General features: G+C 38.9%; 1 protein-coding gene and 1 long non-coding RNA gene across 7 annotated transcripts; one reads left to right on the forward strand and one right to left on the reverse strand.

Annotated features, from left to right (window-relative positions):
* Positions 1–130: 130 nt before the first annotated feature.
* LOC141539135 (uncharacterized) lies at positions 131–1,991 on the reverse strand. Its single transcript, XR_012481208.1, has 2 exons — positions 1,847–1,991; positions 131–1,449 (listed from the first exon to the last, which is right to left on the reverse strand). It is a non-coding gene; the product is annotated as an uncharacterized LOC141539135 (long non-coding RNA).
* Positions 1,944–14,702, forward strand: CDC6 (cell division cycle 6). Of its 6 annotated transcripts, none has more exons than XM_074261440.1 (12): positions 1,944–2,242; positions 2,815–2,996; positions 4,597–4,866; positions 4,994–5,193; positions 5,414–5,589; positions 6,221–6,327; positions 7,361–7,500; positions 7,929–8,029; positions 9,079–9,143; positions 13,235–13,446; positions 13,853–13,993; positions 14,326–14,702. In XM_074261440.1, the coding sequence occupies exons 2-12, from the start codon at positions 2,834–2,836 to the stop codon at positions 14,413–14,415; spliced, it is 1,665 nt and encodes a 554-aa protein (XP_074117541.1). In that variant the 5' UTR covers positions 1,944–2,242; positions 2,815–2,833; the 3' UTR covers positions 14,416–14,702. The 6 variants fall into 6 exon arrangements, with proteins under 6 accessions (XP_074117541.1, XP_074117542.1, XP_074117543.1 ...); XM_074261441.1 differs by having other exon boundaries at positions 1,949–2,151; XM_074261442.1 differs by having other exon boundaries at positions 2,239–2,312.
* Positions 14,703–16,091: the final 1,389 nt, after the last annotated feature.

Here is a 16,091-nt window from a genome sequence, read left to right on the forward strand (position 1 = left end):
TGACTTTGAGGAAGGAATTGCTTTTTCAGCAACTTCTAGGCAAAAATTTGGAAACCTGAACACCTACTTCATGTCTGGCTCCTCCAAAGGAAAGTTGTAGGGGACCTTTTTATTTTTTTTATTAATAGTATTTTATTTTTTCCAATTACGTGTAAAAATAGTTTTTAACATTTATTTTTGTAAAATTTTGAGTTTTATATTTTTCCTCCCTCTTTAATCTCCCTCCTCCCCAAAACAGCATACATATATACAAGCATTTTAAACATATTTCCATATTATGTTGTGAAAGAAAAATCAGAACAGAAAGGAAAAAACATCAGGAAAAAAAACACCAAAAAAATGAAAACATGCTTTGATCTGCAATTGGTCTCTAGTTCTTTCTGTGGATATGGATAGCATTTTCAAATCCAAGTCTATTGTCTTGGATCATTGTATTGCTGCTAAGGACTAAATTTATTATTGTTGGTCACATAATCTTTCTGTTCTCCTGGCTCTGCTCACTTCATTCAGCATCAGTTCACATCAGTATTCCATTACATTCATATACCATAACTTTTTCAGCCATTCACCAATGGATGGGCATTCACTCAGTAGGAGTGTCTTTTCTTTAGTAGGTCATTGGATCAATTTGGATAGTCTCACCTCTGTGTCTACCCTAAGTTTGAGGGCTAGAGGTGGAAGTACTAAGATGTTTTTAAGAATCTTGTGTATTTTGGTGGTGATCTTTTAGACCACGGGTGAAGAACATCCAACCCAAGGGCAGTTCAAGATCAGTGAACTCATTTGGTATGGCCCTGCCAAGGTAAGGGCAGGCAATGATGAGTTAGGTACCGCAGGCTCCCACTACTCTAATTTTAAATTTGATCATTTTGTGAATGGCTCTCAAATGATGATATAAATGTCCAGAGTCCTTGCACCCCCTCCCTCCAAAAAAGGTTGCTCATCCTTGCTTTAGACATTCACAGAGACCTTCAGTTACACTGATGGTTGGCCCATCATTTTTCCATTTGGTGGCTAGTGGAACAATTCATTTGGAAAGCTAGATTATCACATCCTCACTACATGGGTTTGCCTTCCTGAAAAAGTGTAATAAGTTATATCTACTTCCCAAAAGTAAATGTAGACCCCTCTTTGGGGGCTGTGCAAGTAAACCCCTTAGTTCTTCACTCTTCTTTAGAGGGGCAGCTTACTGAGATTTGTGCTTTACTAACTGTCCTCCCAGTACCAGCCACAATCACACGAAGGCTGCAATCTGGATTTCTAGCGACATTTTCAACTTTCTCAGAGTTCAAGGTTGAAAAGTCATGCTGATTAAATTAGCTTCTGTTGATGATTAAACAGAACCTGCCCATGGGCCTTACTGGAAGCCGTGCGCTCTGTGGGATGCTGCTTGGGTGCTCCAGAGCTGGCCTGTGGGTCTTTGTGATGCTCATTTGTACCTATGGCAAGCTTAATACGGAAAAAAAGACTAATAAATAGTGGCCAAACCACCCTCACATTTGGTATAGATGGACGAAGTTTTCCCCCTAGTTTTTGTTAGTGAGGAAAACGGAACTTTCCTTAAAAGTAAAAGGAACTGATTTCTCTCCTAACTAACGGTTCAGGGGAATTCCGGGGCCACTTCAGAAAATCCTCCGTTCTTGCCTTTAGGCTGAGGGGAGACTTTGCTTAAGAATCTATCGTTTCCTGGAGGAAGATTGAGATTTTGCAGTGCAAAAGATAAACTGAAATCTTGTGTGCATTTCCTCGTATGCCTTACATCCTCATAAAGGTAGCTGATGTCCACATTTGGGGTAATATCTCCTTAAGGGGAAAATTGTTAATAGAAACCAAGTTGTGAGCAGACCTTGGTGGGGAGATGGCGTGTGTTCGTCGTAGTTAGACTACGATTCCCAGAGGCCTTTGCGGCCCCTCCCGGCTACCGTAGTCTGCCGACCCTCTACGTCCATGACTTTCCGTTTAGAAGCCGGATGTTGATATGGCCCACACCCGGAGGATGCGGCCTAGCGGCGCGCCGGAAACTTGGGAATTTTCTATTGGTTCAATGGCGGTAGGCGGAGCGGGGGAAAAGAGCCTCTGCTAGGAAGCCTTTCCCCGCCCCCCTCAGGATACCAGCCAATCAGCGGTGAAGTCCGAGTCTGGCGGGAAACGGTAAGGTCTCAGCTGAGAGGAATTGGCGCGAGCGGCGGAAGGAGCTGGCGAGCTGGGTGGCGGGAGTGAGCTGATTCTTATGTGAGGAGAGGTGAGGAGGCCGGCAAGGAGAGGCACCGGAGCGGGCGACCACAGCTCGGGTTCCTGTCCAGGCTTGGGAGGTGGTGGGGAGGGTGGTTCTGGGGGCGCGGGCAAAAGCCGGGCACACCTGGAAACGGGGGTGAATTAGACTTTAACCGCGTTGGGAGTGGGGGTGTGTGTGTGTGGGTGTGTGAGAAAAACCCCTCCAGCTGACAACTACTGTACGGAAAGGCCTTCGCCAACCTCCAAAGTGCTGTGGCTCATTCTCAGGCCGTGTTGTGTTTAACAGTTTAAATGGTGCATCTCCCAGTACCGCAGCTCCCACACTCGTGGGTCTGAGGGCTTTATACGCAGAGAAGTCACCAAGGCCCTCTCCCAACAACGCTATTTATGCGGCATGTCTGGATAGCCCCCTACTCGGAATTGAGAGCCTTCGCCTCCGAGTTTTGCCTGGGGGCCCCTGAGAATTTTGAGAACCAACCGCCCTGGTAGAACAGAAGCTCCTTGAGAGCAGACTCTTTCTCTCCCCATTTGTCCCTGAGTCCGGGCACTCACTAAACATCCAATCTCTTTACTTTCTAGCCTTGAGTGCGTTGCCGCCATGCCCAGCACCAGATCCCAATCGCAAGCCACCATTGACTTTCCCAAGAAGAAAATGTGCAAGGTGTCCAGCAGAGGAAAAGTCCGGGCGGATCCGCCGGCGCCGAGTGGGCCGGCCCCCGCCCAGGTTAAAACCCTGCCTCTCAGTCCCAGGAAGCGGCTAGGTAACTACTGTGGATGCACCTCTGGGACGCGCAGCTTTCTAACTGGGTGACTTTCCCTTCTTTTTCACTTCCAGGACCTTGCAGCAGTTTCCAAAATTCAGCTGAAGTTTTCCTTAAGTGGCTGCAAAACTGCCCGAAGGGATTCTAGAGGTCATATTCTGAACTAGATTTTTTTTATACAATTTTTTCCCCAATTAACTATAGTTTACATTCTCCCTGTCCAACTTTCCCTATCCAATTTAAAAAGGAAGAAAAACAAAGTCCTTGTAAATACATGGATAGAATGAAACATTGATCATGTCCCAAAATGTATCTGCACCGATGAGCCCGTCATCTTTGTCCTGAAGTGAGTTGCATATTTCATCAGAGTCCTCTGGATGATCAGTTTTTCCTTAAGTCTTTCAGAGTTGTTTTTTGTTGTTGTTTTTACAATATTGTTATTGTATAAAATTTTAAACCACATGTAATGCTTGAACCCTGACTTCTAGTTCTCCAGAATCTCACTAGTTCTTGAGATTAATTTTAGTGTTAAATAATCTTGTGATTATTATTACAGAAAAGAACAAGGAGATTCTTTCTAATGAACACACTTTTAGAATAGCCCTCCTCGCCAACTCTTATACTTTGTATAACCTTTCTGATAGTTACAATAGGTTGTTCAAACAAGATGTTGAACTGGCGCCACCTGGTGGGGCAAGTTGTGACAGGTAGTTGCCTTGCTTAAAACATTTTTAGCTTTAGGGTGAGGGTAGGCAATCTGTTTCCCAAGCAGTGATTTCTCATTTTTTCCCATGGATTTTGAGTCTGCTTTTTAGCAAGTCCTGACAATGAAGTGGAAAATTCATCTCTTCCTGGGTTGAGCCAGATGGCAGAACATTTCATAAATTGCTGTGGGGATCTATTTACCATTCACTGCAAGTAATTCCCTATTGCTAGTAAAATAAAATACAAATTTCTCTGCCTAGCATTTGAGATCCAACACAATCTGGCTCCATCCTACCTTCTTGGAATTATCATGTAATACTTTTCATTATACATTCCAATTAAACTAACTAATTGTTTTCCAGACTTAGCATTCTAGCTCTTATCTCCATGCTTTTGCAAAGCCATCTCCTGTAAATTCCTTATTTCCACCTATATATAGAATCTTTAACTTTCTTATATAATCAGGCTTGAGGCACCAATTTTTATGCAAAGTCTAATTCCCCTAATTATTAGTTCTCTCTCATCAAATTACTTTCTTTTTACTTCTCTGTTGTATTTACTTTTATTCCTTAGTGATATTTAGACTTTTCTCTGACTTGTTATTCTTTGAAATTACATTTTATTTTCAAATGCAATATGCCTCCCTCCCCCATTTAGAAAACAGGAAGGGCAAAATCTAATTTTAAACATGTATTATCAAACAAAAAAATTAACTTACTGACATATTAAAAAAAACTTTCAATCTATATTCTGAGTCGATCACTTCCCTATCCATTTATACCTATAGATCCTTTTCCTCTTTTTATTCTTTATATTTATAATATCTTACATATAAGAAGGGCTTAGTAATTGTTGGATTTTGTAATAAATTTTGATCTTACTATATATGTTTCAGGAGATGACAACTTATGCAACACTCCCCATGTGCTCACCTGTTCACCTTCAAAACAGAGTAAAAAAGAGAATGGTCCTGTTCTTCCACTTGCCTCTAAGAAGCGTGGACTAGTATTTGACAATCAGCTGAAAAGTAGTTCTCCTAGCAAAAGAGATCCAGTAGCCAAGGAACTCTCCCCAGTTCAAAAAGGTCAAGGGACATCAAGGAATTCTAAACACAGTTGCCCAGTAGAGAAAGAATCTGTGTGTGTTGGGCTATTCAAGCAAGAAGGTTAGTGTCTATGACAGCTGTTAGTGCAGCCTCATAAACAAGGCTGATGACTTACTCTGAATAAAACCCAGTGGGTCTTCTCACTCACCTTCTGTTGTGTCTAATTGTCCCTTTATGTCTGGAATAGGCACTTGTTACCAACAAGCAAAGCTGGTCCTGAATACAGCTGTCCCAGATAGGCTGCCTGCCAGGGAGAAAGAGATGAGTGTCATCAGGCATTTCCTCAAGGAACACATCAATGGGAAAAAAGCTGGGAGCCTTTATGTTTCTGGTGCTCCTGGAACTGGCAAAACAGCATGCTTAAACCGGATTCTGCAGGATGTCAAGGTATTTAGTGGGTTTTAAGATATGATCTTCATGCCATAGTTATCGATACCTTGTAATCATCTCATTTGAATGTGGAAGATTACAAGAGCAGAAATGAATAGAAATCATCAAATTTTGAATGCTATTGGACCGGCCCTTGGACTTTTTTTTCCCATTGATTCTATAGTTGGTCTTAAAAAAAAAAAGGAAAAAAGATTCTCCTGTGTTTGTGGTTTTTTAGGAAGAGCTGAAAGACGTTAAAACTGTAATGCTAAATTGCATGTCCTTGAGGACCTCCCAGGCTGTATTCCCAGCTATTGCTCAGGAGATCTGTCAGGAAAAAGTATCCAAGTCATCTGGGAAGGACTTGATGAGGAAATTGGAAAAGCATATGACTTCAGAGAATACTTCCATGATGTAAGTATCACCTGGCTTTTGGTTTCTCTGTTTAAATCTGGAAATATTCTAGATTTCCATGAAGGATATTATTCTGGTTAGTATTGCTCAACATTGAATGGCATCCAAGTCTGAGTGAATAGTAATGACAGTTTTATAATTATAAATCCCTTTTACTCATAAAGTAATTCATTCATGTATTGAATAAGAAATAATTTGGGGATAGGAGCTTAAGAGGGAAGGAGGAAAATAAAATAAAATGCAACTTGTGTAAGTTGAAAAATAATTTCAAGAATCATTAAAATTGGGGGAGCTAAGTGGTGCAGTGGAGAGTACTGGCACCAGAATCAGAAGAATCTGAGTTCAAATCCAGCTTCAGAGATTTAATAATTGTGTGTGTCTCTGGACAGGTCAATTAAACTGATTGCCTACCTCCCCCCCAAAAAAAATCATTAAATTTACTTTTAGAGCATCTAGATTTTGCTGATTCTTGGGAGGAAAATAAATTTTAAGAGTGGCTGGATTAAAGGGCATTGTGAGCTCCTCCAAACAGCTTAAGCCTTAAATGGATGCAGAAAGCTTGAGATTTGACTCAATTCAAAGTTTCTGTTAAAAGATTAACATAGGTACTGATTTCTTTTTGTCTATGTAGCTTATTGGTGTTGGATGAGATGGATCAGTTGGACAGCAAAGGACAGGATGTGTTGTACACACTGTTTGAATGGCCTTGGCTGAAGAATTCCCGACTGGTGTTGATTGGTTAGTTGTCATTGTTTATTAACTTTCAGTTTAAGAATTTGTGAGCTCTCTACCATTATTATTTTAGAAACAACACCAATTTAGTTTTTCTTTTTCCATTTTTTTTTTTTTAACTCAATGAACAAATTAGCATGGGATGCTAGTTTGACAATATTTGACAATGGAATATATTACATATTTCTTATAACTAATAAGCATATCTAAGACATAACATATACTATATACACACATATACATATATATATTCTGCTAGAACAAACCATACATTGTCATTTTATGTGTACTGCAAAAGCTTTAAATGAAAACAGGCAGAATTGTAAAATATATCACCAAATTCCTCATTTTTATTGAATGAACTCAAATACAACACTTTTATCAATTTCTTAGATATAATCAAGCAAAAACTAACACTGCTAGACACTGTAGGATAAAGACAAAGAGCAAGGAAGTTCCTCCACTCAAATAGCTTACCTTCTAGGCAGAAAAGATATGTCTTATGTACCCAGAAAAACAAATACAAGTTAAAAGAGAAAGACAACTGAGGGATTCTAGACAGGCTTTATATTTTAGGTGGCATCTGATTTGAACCCTAATAAGAATATGAATATTCCAAGAGATAGAGCCCTCTATTTTGTAGTTTTTTTTCTAGGTTTCCTGTTTCTGCCTTGCCAAGAGAGTGTTCTGAGAAGGCAAGTTAATACTAATGTTACCTTAAGTTAGCTATAATCAGGACCTAAATCTGCATAAAAATGATGTGTATTTCCAGAGACAACATAAATTATTTGGGGGATTACATAATCTTTTCTAGTAGTGCAAATAATTGCGTGTCAGTATTTTCTTTTATCCTACAAATAATTTCCTTTAGGATGATGAAATCCCAGACTTGCCCAATGAGTAGAAGAGACCAAGTAGGAAATTGTCACTTGAGATACTTGGCTGGGAGAGTAGATGGCACTGAATATGAAAACTTGAGGCTTTTCTGGGATCTGGAAGTGACAGCTTGACTAACTGGTACTTTTAACAATTTCTGCAGGTATTGCTAATTCTTTGGATCTTACTGATAGAATCCTGCCTAGACTTCAAGCTAAAGCAAAGTGCAGGCCACAGCTGGTGAACTTCCCACCTTACACAAAAGAACAGATAGTTACCATCTTAGAGGACCGACTTAAGCAGGTGAGCAGCAGTCTGCAGATTATTTTCTTTGACAGAATTCAGGATATTTTGATATAACAAAAAAATAAGGGGCATCTAATAAAAAACTTGTTCTTATTCTTTCTAAAATGATGCTTTGGGTTATAGTGAGAAGAGAATCATTGAGTCAGAGGGGAAACTAGATTTAGTCAGATATTTTCTTCATACTCATACCTTGAAAACTTTCATTTAGAAGGATGTTTTGTTTTGTTGTTCTTATCCCATGAAACTGTCTTTCTGAAAAACAGTTAAATTTGTGAAAATTAGCTCTCTGGAAACCTTATTGGTTTTGATCAGAAAAAATATTTCATAGAATACACTGGGAGCTTGAAATTTCAATATGAAGATATTTGTGTAACTAGGGCTAGAATTTAGAGGTGGCCCTAATTTGTGCTTTGTCTTATTTAAAGGTATCTAGTGATCAGGTCCTGGACAATGCTGCAATTCAGTTCTGTGCTAGAAAAATCTCTGCTGTGTCAGGAGATGCTCGCAAAGCACTAGATGTTTGCAGGTAATTTATAGCACTGTTGGCTGCTTTTATTAAAAAAAGAAAAAAATGCTGTTAATTGTCTCTTGTAACTCAAGTGAATGTGACTTAAGAGGCTCCATTCTGCTGCTTTTTATGCTCGGAAAGGAGGACTTGTTTCTCAGTGGGGAGCTCTGCATTTCGACCGTGTTAATGTCTGAAACATTATCAGTCCATTACCTACAGAGGGAGAAACAAATGAGATGTTGCTGGCACTCCCTGTGGTGATTATAGATTGGTTAATTACATTTGTATTAAAAAAGACTCCAGTTTACTTTTCCATTAGCTGGTCTCAAGCAGGTTTATTTATGGACCTGAACATCTTTGCCTTTAGACTTTTTTTCTTCACTCAGTTTTGTGAGTACCCCTTTCCTCCAGTTTGTGTTCTCTCACACTTGTGCCCTAGACCACTCTTTCTCTTTTCCCAACCCCCATTCCCTCCTGCCAGGGAAATCCTCTGTGCTGGCTGATGAAATTACTTCCTTCCCAGTAGGGACACTGGGTCCATTAAAATGATACTTGCTGAGCTGGCCCACTGATCCAGGCTCCTCCCTCCATTGCCATGCAAGAGGTATAGGTCTGGCTTATGGTTTCCTGTGGTCAAAGTACTTTGGAGAGAGCATTGAATTGTAAGTCCTTCATAGTACTAAATTGCATAGTCCTGAATTTTAGAATCTCCTCTAGTCAGCAAACTTCCTGTGCAAAGGTGGCAGGGTTTGGGCAGTAAAAGAGTACTGCTTTTTTTCCCATTTTGACTTGCTTTTGAAAGACTAGTATTGGCTCATTCTTCTTGTGTATGATGACCTACTTGGCAACCATTTAAGGGAACTGCATGGTGTTGAAGTATCTCATTCCCTGGTACTTTCATTATTTCAGGTCAGGGAACACTCTGTTAGCTGAGGCATAACCCAATTTTTGTCTTTCAAAAAATTATATAAAACCCATTGTTTTCTGTTAAAGGGTTTACTTTCAAATATTTAGTGGTGTTTGCTTTGGCTCAGCAAAAATTAATTTTAGAAATATCTATCCTACAGGAGAGCTGTTGAAATTGTAGAATCAGATGTCAGAAACCAGACTGTCCTCAAACCACTGTCTGAATGTAAGTGGCTTATCTTCCCTGCTGTCTTCCTTCTTAACTAAAAGCTTGACTTTTCTGAGGAAGGAGGTGGGAGGGAGGATATGATGTGCAAAGTGAAATATACGTGTGTGTGTGCGCGCGCACATGTGTTTTGGTCAATTTTGCCTACCCTAATTGCTGTCTTGCCTGCCAGTACTATATTTCATGCATTACTGGAAGTAAGTCCCCTAGAGTATTACATAAATGCTTAGGATAGCCTTCCAAAACTCTGGAAATGAAAACGGCAGACAATGTGGTCAGCTCTGCTTTTCTTTGGGCTTGAATTGAGCACATTTTGTATCTCAATGTAGGTATAAGAGCAAAGGCTAGGAACTATGGAGGGAGGTAGGAAGTCAGAAAAGGAAGTAAATTCAGTTTAGGATAATTCAAGCTAAACAAATTTAATAGAGTGAGAGTGCAATGAATATATTAACCCAGCAAAATGAGAGCTGGAGCAAATCATTACCAAAATCATAATACTGAATAAATGCCTGACTTTTCATTCCCTTCTTTCTGAGGCAGAGGTGAAATAAGGAGTAGCTGTTTATTACCACAGTTCCTTGTTTCTGAAGTTGTTAATCTGTGTCAGAACAATTTGAATTACTTGTTTCTTTCTCTTCTGTTTTTCTTTTGTACTCATTCCTCTTAGAACAATGAGTTTGCTTGGGAATAAAGGAAAATAGATAATAGTCTGAAATGTTTGTTAAACTTTTAGTTCCTAGGATAACTGTAGGCAACATAGAGTAACACTAATGCCACAAAGTGTCACCTGAGGGGCTTGATATTCTACAACATCCCATTGTATATACAGTTATCATTTTATGTGTTTTTTTTTTTCTTTCAAGTTTTCTACTTTTTTCTAAAGATTGTCTCTTTTTTGAGTTTGACAGTAGCTTCTAAGATCCTATTAGTGCTCAGAACAAAAGTGATTGTTGATCCCCTGACCCAAACTATTAATTTGTTCCCGTATAATTATTTATTGTCTTCCCTTTGTTTTATTGCATATTTGTTCATATGTATGTTACAAACATTAATTTATATTCCCTTTCTACTTCCTTTTTCTTCTTGCTTATAGGAAATTTTCATTTTGGGGCAGCTAGGTGGTGCAGTGGATAGAGCACCAGCCTTGAATTCAGGAGGACCCAAGTTCAAATCTGGTCTCAGACACTTAACACTTCCTAGCTGTGTGACCCTGGGCAAGTCACTTAATCCCAGCCTCAAAAAAAGAAAAGAAAAGAAAATTTTCATTTTGTAGATGAATCTTTAAGTAGAGGTAGTTCCAAAGGTCTCACAGTAAATCATTTGGTAGGGGTAGGCTTGGTCTCCTGGATCCTTTTTCTTGGCCTTTAGGAACTGTGAAATTGTATTTCCAATAGTTATATTTAGAATGTGATCTTTGTTTATTTCTTTCACCTGCTCTGAGTTCGCTCTTAACCATCTCAGTTGTAATAATTAATTAAATAAGTAACTTGAGGGGAAAAGTGAAGAATCCTCTTAGTTGAATGATTTCAGATTAAGCCTATTATGGAACAGACCTCTCCTCTATTTCATGGCTAAATACAGGAGGGCTAGATCCCTCCAACTGCCGTGGTTCTAAAGCAGTTTCTTGATAATTTCTCTATACAAACTCCAATTTTAAGATGATTTTACATCTACCAAGATAGACAATGATGTTTTCATAATTATTTCTTTATGATGGGTAGCTTGGGCAAGTAAATCAAGATGGGAAGTGGGAAGGATGTAGGCTTGATTAGCTTTGTCATTCACATTCACCTATTTAGTTATTTCCAATACTTATCTGAGCAAAAATTCACATTATTTTCATTCCTTACTCTTAAATAGATTGGCTACCTTTGCCTCAGGGATTGCTTCTTTCCTTTATTAGCCAGTTCTCTGACCAATCCTTTTTCCTCTTCAGTTGTCTTTGTTCCTCTGGCACTAAATGATTTCTATAGGATTGAGTTTCACCCTGTTGTGCCCCGAAGGGTGGCTTTTATTAAGGGTATTTTCCAGTCTCTTATCGCTCAAAATATTTTGTCTCTAATCTCATGATTTTAAGTTGGATAGTGAAACTGTGCCCTGTCACTGGCTACATCTATTTGAAATCACAGGAGTTGTGACCTACTACCATTTGTTAAATCTTTACCAAAAAAAAAAAACCAAACAAAAAATCCCTCTCCAGCACTGTTATTTAGCAGTTTCTTTGAGGTGTACTCTATCCGTCTGTATCATATCATCCACATCTAGTTGTAGAACCGACCTTCAAGTTGTTCTCCATTCAAAGTGTTTTCATAGTCCAACTTCTGCCTTCATATTAGTAGACTTCAGTATATACACATCAGTATCCTCTCAAGTACACTGGTCTCCCAGTCTACCTCTTCAGTTTTTATGACCTCTATCTTTGCTCTACTTCAGCCATTGTAACAGCTATTTACATGATCCAGGTATGAAATCCCTCTTTTAATCTTCTATCCATCTCTTAGCACTGTCATTTTTATTCCCTCTATCTTTCCTGTTATCTGTCAGCTATGTCTGCTGTGTTCTCATTTTCCTCTTTTCATGTTCTTGATTCTGGTGAACTGTTTCATGTCTTCTGCCTTTGAATCCCTTGCCCTGTCTCCAGTAACACTCCAAACCTGGGGTCACCCATCTGTCTTTATTTGCATTAACATATTTCTTCGGAGAGTACTACAAAAATGATAACAGTCCTCTATAAATTTGTTCGGTAATTTTGGATTTCTCTTGATAAATGATTCCCTGATTGATTTTCCTCCATAAATTCCACAGTAACTTTTTAAAATCTTATATGTGATATACTATTAAGTCCCTTCCCTACCCACTTTTTTTCATTCTTTTAAGATTCCTAATCTTTTTCATGGTGGCTTTTCCAAATCTCTTTCCTTAGGTCTCCTGTACCATCTCTCCCATCTCTCTTATTTAAGAATCTTGCCTCCTACTTCACTGAAAAATAAAGACCATCAGTCTTGAGGTATGCCTCAAAATACTTCTATATTACTGCTCCCCTTCTTTTCATTTAAGGATCTTGCCTCCTGCTTCACTAAGAGAATAGAGACCATCAGTCTTAGGTACCTTATTCCATACTTCAGAACATTTTTGTATAACATCTTCATTCTTAGTTTTCATCCTCCCTATCTAACCACTCTTCCAGTTTCCATTCTGGATCATCATCCATGTTATCCTTCCTTTTTTTCATCTCTTTTCATCGGTTCATCTCTATGCAGCTGATTTGCAAATCTGTTTCCCTAATCATTATCCTGAACTCAAGTTCCCTATTGCCAATTGGATCTCTCCCTCTACATCTGCCATTAGCATTTCAAATTTAGTCCAAACTAGACATTATTACATTTTCCCCAAAGCCCATTCCTCTTTTGAACTTTACTTTTCCTATGAAGGGTACCAGCATCCTTCCAATTATCTAGATTCTTAGTCATCTTTGACTCCCCTTTTCTCTTCCCATATTTGCTTGAAATCTCTACTCACAAGGTTACTAGGCAGTAACAGGGCAGTTCAGGCTTTTATCACCTCTTACGTGGACTATTGCAGTAGCTTCTATTTAACTGATATCCTGTCTTAAAGTCTTTTCCTTTCTCTTACTGTTCCACATAGCTGTTAAATTAATATTCTTCACTATGTTATTTTCCTGCTCCAAAAAACTTTAATAGTGTTCTATTATTTTTAGGATACAACACATTCCTGTCTGGCATTTAATGCTCTCCACAATCTAACTCCTAATCTACCTTTCATATCATTCTCTTTACATTCCAGCTAAACTTCCCTGCTAATTTCTCACGAAGTCAATACACTATCTCTTTATCTCCATGCTTTTGCATTGCTGGTCCCCTATGTCTAGAATGCATTCTCTTTCCTGGTCCCCCTCTCTTTAGAGATTCCTTTGAATTTACTTAACTGTATACATTATAATAATTTTCTTACTTCCATTGTAAGCTCTTTGAGAGCAGGTTGTGTATGTGTGATCTTTGTATGTATATGTATGGCACATAATAGGCTCTTAAATATTTGTTGAATTTTTAACTGACTTATTTAATTTACAGGTAAATCTTCAAAGTCATCATCCCAGTCTCCAGTTCCCAAGCGAGTTGGTCTTATTCATATATCCCAGGTCATCTCAGATACTTATGGCAACAGAATGGCCTTGAGTCAAGAAGGAGCTCAGGATTCCTTTCCTCTTCAACAGAAGATTCTGGTTTGTTCTCTGTTGCTCTTGACCAGACAGCTGAAAGCCAAAGAAGTCACTTTGGGGAAGGTAAGTTAGAAAGGATGCAGTAGAATTGGGGGTAACTTTCTCATCTTTTGGGGAAATAGTAAGACAGAACTACTATTTTAAATGTGATGTGTTGTCCCTAGTAGATGTAAATCTAAAGTGGGTTATTGCTTGCAAAAGTATTTGGATAAGTGATTTGTTGATTTTTATGTAGATAACTGTGTCCTGGAAGCTTGCTGACCTTATTTCCCCTGGAGATTTTAAGGGAGTTGTTCAATGGTCTTTTCTCTAATTCTGATCCTTTTATCTAGTACCTAAATACCACTGGAGGACTTTTTTTTATCCTATTGTATGCAGTGCTTTCTCTACATGACTGTAAGCAGACACCTTAACAAAACTCTTAAGTTATTGAGACATCTTAAGAATTTTTTTCCTTGTTTCCTTCCAGTTATACGAAGCCTATAGCAAAGTCTGTCGAAAACAGCAGGTGGCAGCAGTGGACCAGTCAGAGTGTTTGTCACTTTCAGGACTTTTGGAGACCAGGGGCATTTTAGGATTGAAGAAAAGCAAGGAAACCCGGCTTACAAAGGTACCATTTGTCCCTGGAGAGCTATGTCTTTGTTGTTGATGGTCTTTCTAAGAAGTTTTTGTGACTACCTATGTTTTGTTTAACTTAAAATTTAAAAGATGTCCACAGTTGTATATGGGTGTGTTTGGACGCTAGATTTCATCTGTGTTGATTGGGAATTGAGAGAGGGGAAGATATCTAGCAGAAGCCACTATGGGAAATCAAGAAAAGCAGGGCTAATGGTTTGCCTTCCTCTTTTGAGAGAAGCTTAATATGGCAGAAATTTTACTTTGAATAATGATATATGCTATTCCCTCATCTTTTGCAACAAAGAATCCTATTTATCCCCCCAGGTGTTTCTGAAGATTGAAGAAAAGGAGATGGAGCATGCACTGAAGGACAGAGTTTTAATTGGGACCATATTAGCTAACGGATTGCCTTAAAAACTTCTGATCTTTTACCTTGGGTGTCTCAACTCACAAGGACCTTACAACTGTGGTGATGCACTCTATCCTTTGGCCCCAGAAAAGTGACCTGTTTTTACTTGAACTAAATTAATTTATATTCATAAGAGTTGTGCAGTCACGACTGTAGAACAAACATCTTTAAGTCCTTTTATTTTGATTCATCGAGGTTAAAAAGAAAACATTCATGTGACTAAGAGGTGCTATCTGAGCTCCTGTGTATCTTTATCCCACTTATTTTACAAAGTAAAGATTCATCAAACACCTGAGGGTCTGTATGAGAACTGTGGCGACTGGTATGACCAGAACAATAGAAGTCCATCCAGAAAACCTACATGTTCATGTTGAATTAGAGGAAGCATTGGTCAAAACTGCCTCTCATTCTTTTTCAAGTGCTGCTTTGTTCACATTCTTTGTGCCATTTAAGACCCATTCATATTGTTGAACTGTTCCAAGGTTGAGAGAATGAATGTTTAAACTCTGTATTATAGGGACATATTTATTGAGTTGTATAATCTTAGTTGTGTGGTGTTTTTTTGTTTGTTTGTTTTTAAGCAGTTGTGTGTCTAATGTTAAAGTTTCTTGGATTGATAGCTGAATATCCTACTATTCAATCCCTCTCTCAGGCACCAAAAGCTACTTGCTTTATTCCAGCCTAATGTGAATTTATATTTCACTTTAAGCCACCTTTTTTCCCTCTCATTCCTATGGCTACTTAATGTTTGTTTCTTCTGTTGGGGTTGGTTTTCAGTCAACTACTAAAACTTCTGAGCCAAAGTATCATCTGTACACCAGAGGGCGCCATAATAACATTGTTGGGGTCTAAAGGTGGGCTTTTTGAGAGTAAATGTGTTGTCAAAGTTTGTTTTGTTCAGCTGAGATTTTAAAATGTTCTGTATTTCAAACAAATGTTTTAAATAGAAAATGTGTGTGTGTGTGTGTGTGTGTGTGTGTGTGTGTGTGTGTGTGTGTGTGTGTATGGGGGAGGGAAGCAAGTATAAATTGATTCAAGACAGGACTGTTTTATTCCTACTTGGGCAATACCTGGGTACTCCTGCTGTGTCTCCTACTTTCTTCTTGACACAGAGAATCTAGGCTGGGAACTTGATATAGTTACAAATGATCTGTTGGCCTCTGTTTCATTCATCCTGCCTGATCTAAACCTGCAATGTGATCCGTGTTACAGCAGGTGGTATGGGATGGAAGAAGAACACAGAGAGCGAGCCCTCTGTGAAATGAACACTGTATTCATGATGTGTGTTGTGAAATGAAGACTACATCCACAGTGTTACTGTTACTCTGTAGATAGGGGTTTAAATACCATTTCCTTCCCCCACACACCTGTGTTGAAATCTCCTGTTTGAAGGTAAATGGCAGGGGTGAATACTTAGTTTCCTGCCTTTAAGGTTGGATCCTACCCAGGGTTCTAAGGGTTAACAGGAATAATTGCAAAGATTGTCCGAGAGGACTGATGGAAAGCAGAAACTGAATGGGATTGGGAACAGATGCGAGCCTTGATTTAAATTACATTTTATTGGTTGCTACAGCCTTAAGAGACATGACTGCTTTACAGTTTGTTTCCACACTGTGGGCAGCTGCTGTCTGTTCTGTGTCCACAGAAGGATTCTGCCCAAAAAGGAGCAGCCTCCCTACCA

Source organism: Sminthopsis crassicaudata, chromosome 4, assembly GCF_048593235.1.
Source record: "Sminthopsis crassicaudata isolate SCR6 chromosome 4, ASM4859323v1, whole genome shotgun sequence".
Classification (NCBI taxonomy): Eukaryota; Metazoa; Chordata; class Mammalia; order Dasyuromorphia; family Dasyuridae; genus Sminthopsis; species Sminthopsis crassicaudata.